General features: G+C 40.2%; 1 protein-coding gene across 7 annotated transcripts in view; it reads left to right on the top strand.

Annotated features, from left to right (window-relative positions):
* Window positions 1-2,162: 2,162 nt before the first annotated feature.
* DCLK1 (doublecortin like kinase 1) overlaps window positions 2,163-7,664 on the top strand; it is a 327,891-nt gene continuing 322,389 nt past the window's right edge. For 6 of the 7 annotated variants that reach the window (XM_023531587.1, XM_011361823.2, XM_023531589.1 and 3 more), the window contains exon 1: window positions 2,163-2,580. In XM_023531587.1, the coding sequence (XP_023387355.1) occupies window positions 2,205-2,580 (376 nt within the window). In that variant the 5' untranslated portion in view covers window positions 2,163-2,204. The remainder of the gene's footprint in view (window positions 2,581-7,664) is intronic. The other variant, XM_011361825.2, reaches the window with a different exon arrangement.

Here is a 7,664-nt window from a genome sequence, read left to right as displayed (position 1 = left end):
ACTGTGAGTTATTAAGAGGCATGAGGCAGTTTTCATACTTGGAGACAAAAGAAAAGCACTGAACTCATAATCACTGAAGATTTCAATCGCACTCCGTTGCCTCGCCTCCTGACGCCAGTTGGGGTCAGCAGTAGACACACGTGCAGGTAAAGACGTTAGGGGACAGCTGACAGCAACACCGCCTCTGTCTGCACATGTGGTCTTCAGCAGTTAGATGTCCTGCCCAAGGTCACAGAGCTAGTTAGGAGCGAAGGCTTAAAATATCTCTGCTTTACATGTGACAAGGGTCCAATCTCAGAAGATCTAGGCCTCTAGGACACAGTACATGGGGCAGCAGGGAGGGAGTGCCAGCTTCCAAATCAGAGTAAATCTGGGTTCAAATCTCAACCCCCTCAATTGTGACTTTGGGACCCTGGGTATATCACCATCAGTCGTGATCATATTACCTACCTCATTGGATTGTGTTGAGGTTTGGAAGAGAATTTTGAGCATATTCTACAACAATTGATTGCTGAGCAATAGTGTCAAGACGTCATAGACATTCAATAAATATTAGCTTTTTCCACTCCATTCATTTCAGGACACAGTCTCTAGCAGTGCTTTTGAGCATGAAATTTTAGCCACTCTGAATGGCTCAGAGGGCGGTTTACTGAGGGTCACAGAAGGGTCAGGGAGGCTTGGCGATGCCTTTGGTTAGTTTGGACTGACCGTTGGAAAGGGGACATTATTTACCTCATGGGATTTAGAGAGCACTTGTAGGTTCTTGCCCCAGATTTTCCATTTCCCTTATATTTTATTTCAATATGCCTGAAATTTTGTCATTAGAACTTCTTTGAATGCTGAGGTTTTCCCACTTTCTAGATCGAGTTAAAACATGATTCCTCCTGCAAGGGGCAATACCACAAGCCTTATCATTGGACCCCTCAGCAAGGATGAATTAACCCCAGAGGCAGCTTGCTGATGACAAGACTCCATAGAAAGTAAAATGGGGACTGTGGGGTACAGGCACCCCTTTCAGAGCTCATGAAGGGAAATCAGGAGGGCTCACCAGGAGCCTCCCTTATCAGAAAGGGGAGATTCTGTTCCTACTTGTTTTTTCTGTGACAGAATCAGATCGCATTAATAAAAAATGTTAATACTTATTATATGCTAGACGCTTTCCTAAGTGCATCATGTATATTAACTTATTTGATAGTTAATAGTAACTCTGAGGTAGGTACCGTTGTCAATCCCATGACTGAGGAAATCGAGGCTTAAAGATGTTTATCAAGTAGATTTCTCAAGGTCGCACAGCTAGTACCGGGTCAAGTCTGGATTAACATCCTTAAGCCCCAGTTTCCTCAACCTTAGGACAGAGGGAACCTTAGCGGAAGGAAAGGCAGAAGTAATGAAGTAATGAAGAAGTAACTTTTATCTTTTCTTGTTGTTATTGTGGTTTTTGTTCTTCTTTTCCTGCTTTTTAAACCCAGTTTATCAAGTAAATGAGTTATGGCGAATTCACTTTTTAAAATAATTTCTATTGAACATGTGAATACGTTGGAAAATCTTCCTTAAATTGGTAGATCTTACAGATTGAGTCCATTTGTTCTCCATCTGGCCGCGGGGAGCAAACACTACAGGATGTTGACAGTGTGACTGAAATGCTGGCACCCTCTTTGTTTCCTGGCCCCCCACCACCTATCTTTAGCTGCATGGTGATGTGGAAGCCTGTTTTCTGCCTGCCGCTAGGCTTAGCACGTGGCCCTGCAGGCAGCCTTGAGCTTTGGAGCTGGACAAACCCAGGTCGGTCTTCTAGGTTCAAGCATGTCTCAACTGCATTACTTAGAGAAATTTAGGATAAATTTTTCCGTGCCTTCGTTTCTTCATCAGTAAATAACGGTAAAAATACGTTGAAAGGTTTGTCACGACTATTGGAAATAATAGCTGTTCAAAAGCTGATACTGTGTAGGTGGCCAGTACCTAGGAGCTGTTTCTGATAAAACTGGGGTTGATTATTAAGCTGTTTCCACTGGGTCTGCATCTTCTATTTCTATGTTGTCCTTTTTCTGTCCCAACTTGATAACTCATATTAAATATACCATCGATTATAGCAATATTTCCACCAGCTGCTCTCAAGCCGAGCCTTTCAAACCATGATCGTAAAATAATATCCATATGTGTCTGTCTTTGTTGCTGTGCCTCATAGGTTCAACTTTAACCCCATCATGTCCTTCGGCAGAGACATGGAGCTGGAGCACTTTGACGAGCGGGATAAGGCGCAGAGGTACAGCAGAGGGTCGCGGGTGAACGGGCTGCCCAGCCCCACGCACAGCGCCCACTGCAGCTTTTACCGAACCCGCACGCTGCAGACCCTCAGCTCCGAGAAGAAGGCCAAGAAAGTTCGTTTCTATCGAAACGGCGATCGATACTTCAAAGGGATTGTGTATGCCATCTCCCCAGACCGGTTCCGGTCTTTTGAGGCCCTGCTGGCTGATTTGACCCGAACTCTGTCGGATAACGTGAATTTGCCCCAGGGAGTGAGAACAATCTACACCATTGATGGGCTCAAGAAGATTTCTAGCCTGGACCAACTGGTGGAAGGTGAGCGCTATGCAGTAACTTCCAGTGGCCCCGGAGGCTAGTTCTCCCTGTCCACACACAGCGCATCCGGCGCTGGGTCTCTGAGGTAGCATTTCGCCTTAGGCTCTGGTCCTTATCGGTTCACACGTTTGAGAGTTCACGTGGCTGTGCTGCCGTGTAAAAAAAATATTGCTAATGGTATTAGGTCGGGTAGCTCATAATAATGGGCTGAGGGGAAAAGTGTCTTAATTCTACAGCATGCTCTAGTTTTTTTCTCACACCCATGCTTCACTGATTTTAAGAGTCCATTTTTACATCTTTAATCACATAGTTCATGTTCATTTACATCTTTAATCACATAGTTCATATTCATTTCTAGATGCGAACTGAACTTTTGCTAGTGTGATGTTTGAAAGTGCTTGAACTGAAAATATTGAATGGATCGTGACATTTTAGAGTTGAAAGGAATCTTAGGTATCAAGCCCAATTTTATCGTGCCAGAAAATTCAAGTGACATGTCTATGGTTACATGGTATTTGTGGTGATGCTGGACCACAAATTAGGTTTTCTGACAATTCTTTCCAAAACGATGCTTTCTTTTATGTTTAGGAGATTGTTGTCTTTCAACGTTATTTGAAAATATAAAGAAATTAATCTGTTCAGTTTATTTTTAAGTCCAATTTAGGTTAACGGTAATTATCTGTTTTAGACATTTCATGTGGAAGTAGGACTATTTGGGTCCACGGACAAGGCGTGGTGTCCTGCTTTGAGCTACACTGGCCTCAGCACCCACCCCATTGGAGCAGGGCATAAAGCTTCTAATCACCTTAGACATCATAAGCAAAGGAAAATGACTTGGAGAGAAATAACTGCGATTACATTCATGCTAAAGTATAAATAAGGTAGCTGATCTTTGGAGAGAATGAATTACTTCCTAATGACGTAATACATAGCGCAAAGGAACGTGGGAAAGGAAGTTTGGAGGTCGAAGTGCATGACTTCACCCTGAATTCATCTTCACTCCAGATACATTTGCCCAGACCCTGTTGTCTTATTGGATCCTGGAGGAATCCCATGCGTGTAATGACCTTCCTCTCTTGTGCAGGTAGCAGGAGGCAAGCTCGCTTGTCTTCCTTTGGAGCCAGAGTCTGTATGTAATTCAAAGCTGAGGGCTTTGTGTCTTTCTCCTGGTTTCCTTCCCTTTGTCTCTTGGCAGGCACGCCAGTGCAGTCACAGTATGACTGGACTCGAGATGGTGCGGAGTAGCCTGGCTTTGGTGTGTTTATTTTGTGGAAATTCACATCTCTTTTTGATGACTCGTCACTCTGCCAAGATGCCTGTAGACTTGGCCTTTTTCCTTCTATTCAGATGTTGGAACTTCCAGTAAATTAAAGGGGAAGAATGAACATGAAATCTTTCTGCATGGGCTTTGGTTTTTGTGCCCTGTCCTTTTCATGACCTTGGAAAATACAAGGATAAAGAAAACATTTGGTGGGATATTCCAAGGGATCTGGATAAAGATCAAATGCAAAGTCAGGTGCATGACCAGTCACCAGACCATCTCTTTGAGGGCTGATGGTATTGTAGGGAAAAAGTATGCCAGGACCTCAAAGCACATGTTAAGAGAGCTGAGGCTTACTCCTCACCGTGCTCTAGAGTCACGTGTGCAACATCATTGCGGGGAAGGTCACATCAGTCAGTTTCTCACCCAGACTTGATCTTTACTGAGTGGCAGCCAGAGATATTCCCGTGATTCCCATCCATCAAGGAGAAGGGGTAAGAGGTGGGAGGGAAATGACAGCATTTCACATGCAGGGACCAGCAAAGTCATGGCATGCTCCCCACAATCTTCCTTGTCAGTTTATTTTTTTTTAACACTAAAGAAAGACTGCTCTGAGAGACTGTCGTCCTGAGAATTAAAGTGATAGCTCACTGTTACTGAGCATGGGCCTTGCATGTATGAACACATTTAATTCTCACAGTAATCCCAGGAAGTAGGTGCTATTATCACCCTAATACTTAGATAAGAAAAGTGAGGCACAGTGTGGTTAATTGATCTGCTCAAAGTCACACAGCAAGAAATGGTAGAATTAGGATTTGAACCCAAGACGTCTGGTGTCAGAGCTTGAGCTCATAACTGCCACTAATAGGACACGGAATGGGGTATTCTTAATGGCTTTTAAAGGAAATTTTATTGGATTAGCTCCTTCTTAATAACAAATGTTTTTGACCTTGAGTTAATTCCAGGAATGACAAAAACTGCTCCCAGAAACACTTTAATTTTTTTTAAACATTTTATTTTTTTATTTTCTCCTTCCCCCTCCCTCCCTAGAAACATTTTAATATTTTCATTTGCTTCCAAATACTTTTGTCACTGATCAATATGAAGTAACTGCAGATTGAATAGTCTGATATTTAAAAAATATTTTTTTGGAAAAAGTACTTTTTTTTTTTTTTGATCGAATGGTAACTTCAGTACAGTGTGTAAGTTAACATATTAGCTGCATTTTCAAAAAAAATTTTAGTTTAAACAGATCTTTTTCCTCATAACACTCATAATTAGCATGCAGCTGCACTTAGTGTTGAAATAGCTGGAAATTCATTTAGATTTGCCTCTTTGTCAATTACATTTTTTGCTTAGTCTGTTAAAATGCAAACCGTTGCTTCATACTTGTCATTAGGTTCATATCTCTCACTTTACATACTAATTTTGTATAAACTTCAGTGCATGTTATTAGCTTCTCATTTCCCCTTCCAATATGATGACGCTTGAGTTTTGAATTAAACCTGTTTAGTGGGCTCAGTGACAAGTATATTTGATTTGAATTTGTTTAAGTTTGTTCTTTCTCACTTATCTCAGACTAAAAATTCTGAATTGCAATGACTTATGTGAAGTTCTTTGTTTATAATGGTCTCATGGTCACTTGCACTGTCTTATTATATACAGATTATGATGCCTGATTTGGTTTGAGTGTGTTGAAAGAGCTGGCGATTAGCCCTCTATGCGTGTATGTATATACACACACAGATGCACACACAAACTTCAGAGTAAACTATGGATGACATTCTTAATTGTTTGCTTTCAAAATGGACTTAAAAGGTTTTTTAATAATTATTTTATTTTTCAATTACAGTTGGCATACCAGATTATATCAGTTTCAGGTGTACAGTATGGTGATTTGACATTCATATAACTTATGAATTGATCACCCTGATAAATCTAGTACACATCTGATACCATACATCGTTATTAAAATATTATTGACTCTCTTCCCTATGCTGTACTTTACATCCCCACGACTGTTTTTATAACTGGCATTTTGCACTTCTCAATCCCTTCCCCTTTTTCACCTCCCCCATTTGGCAACCATCAAAAGTTCTCTGTATCTATGAGTTTGTTTCTGTTGTCTTTATTTTGTTTTTTAGATTCCACATATAAGCGAAATCATATGATATTTGTCTTTTACGTCTGACTTATTTCATACCCTCTAGGTCCATCCATGTTTTCACAAATGGTAAGGTTTCATTTTTTTATGGCCAAATAATATTCCATTGTATATATGTACTATCTCTTCTTTATCCATTTGTCTATTGATGATGGGTACTGAGGTTGCATCCATATCTTAGCTATTGAAAATAGTGCAGCAGTGAATGTGGAGATACATATATCTTTTCAAATTAGCGTTTTGGGTTTCTTTGGATAAATACTCAGAAGTGGGATTACTGGGCCTTTCTTTGTCTCTTGTTATAACCTTCATTTTAAAGTCTATTTTGTCTGATATTGGTATTGCTATCCCAGCTTCCCCCCCACCCCCCATTTTCATGAAATATCTTGTTCATCCCTTTACTTTCAGTCTTTGTGTGTCTTTCGATCTGAAGTGAGTCTTATACGCAGCATATGCAAAAGTCTTGTTTCTTATCTGTTCAGCCACCCTATGTCTTTTGATTGGAGCAGTTAATTCATTTACATTTAAAGTAATTGTTGATAGATATGTAGTTATTGTCATTTTATTATCCATATTTTTTATCTTTTTTTCCTTCTTCTCAAAGAAGTCCCTTTAACATTTCTTGTAATACTGGTTTGGTAGCGATGGACTCCATTAGCTTTTTCTTATCTGGAAAGCTGTTTATCTTTCTTTCAATTCTAGATGATAGCCTTGCTGAGTGGAGTAATCTTGTTTTTCATCACTCTGAATATTTCATGTCAATTTCTTTTGGCCTGCAAAGTTTCTGTTGAGAAATCAACTGACAGTCTTATGGGAGCTCCCTTGAAGATAACTACTTTCCTCTTGCTGTTTTTAAGATTTTCTCTTTGTCTTTAACATTTGCCATTTTAATTATGATGTGTCTTAGCATAGGCCTCTTTGGGTTCATCCTGCTTGGGACTCTCTGAGCTTCTTGGGCTTGTATGTCTATTTCCTTCACAAGGTTAGCAAAGTTTTTTTTGTCATGATTTCTTCAAATAGGTTTCCAATTCCTTGCTCTCTCTTCTCTTTCTGATATTTCTATGATACAAATGTTGTTATGCTTGATGTTGTCCCAGAAGCCCCTTAAACTATCCTCATTTTTTTGGATTCCTTTTTCTTGTTGCTGTTCTGATTGGGTGTTTTCTGATACTTTGTCTTCCAAATCCTGATTTGATTCATCTAATCTACTATTGATTCTCTTTAATGTAGTCACCATTTTGGTTATTGTAATCTTCATTTCTGACTGGTTATTTTTTATGTCCATTTTTATGTTTCCTATCTCTTTGTTTGAGTTCTCACCGAGGTCACTGAGCACCCTTAGAACCAGTGTTTTGAACTCTGCATCTGGTAGATTGCTTGTCTCCATTTCATTTAGTTCTTTTTCAGGAATTTTGTTCTCTTCTTTCAGTTGGGACATGTTTCTGTGTCTCCATTTTGGCTGCCTGCCTGTGTTTATTTCAGTATATTAGGTAGAGCTTCTACCTCTCCTGGTCTAGATAGAGTGGCTTTATGAAGTAAGTGTCCTGTGAGGCCTAGCGGTGTAGTCTCCCTGGTCATCCGAGCTGGGTGCTCCTGGTGTGTCCCTTGTGTGGGCTGTATGTGCCCTCCTGTTGTAGTTGAGCCTTAATTGCTGTTGCT

This window comes from Pteropus vampyrus, unplaced genomic scaffold (assembly GCF_000151845.1).
Source record: "Pteropus vampyrus isolate Shadow unplaced genomic scaffold, Pvam_2.0 Scaffold71, whole genome shotgun sequence".
NCBI classification, from domain to species: Eukaryota; Metazoa; Chordata; class Mammalia; order Chiroptera; family Pteropodidae; genus Pteropus; species Pteropus vampyrus.
Note: the sequence above shows the minus strand (reverse complement) of the source record. Positions and strands in the feature narration are given on the sequence as shown.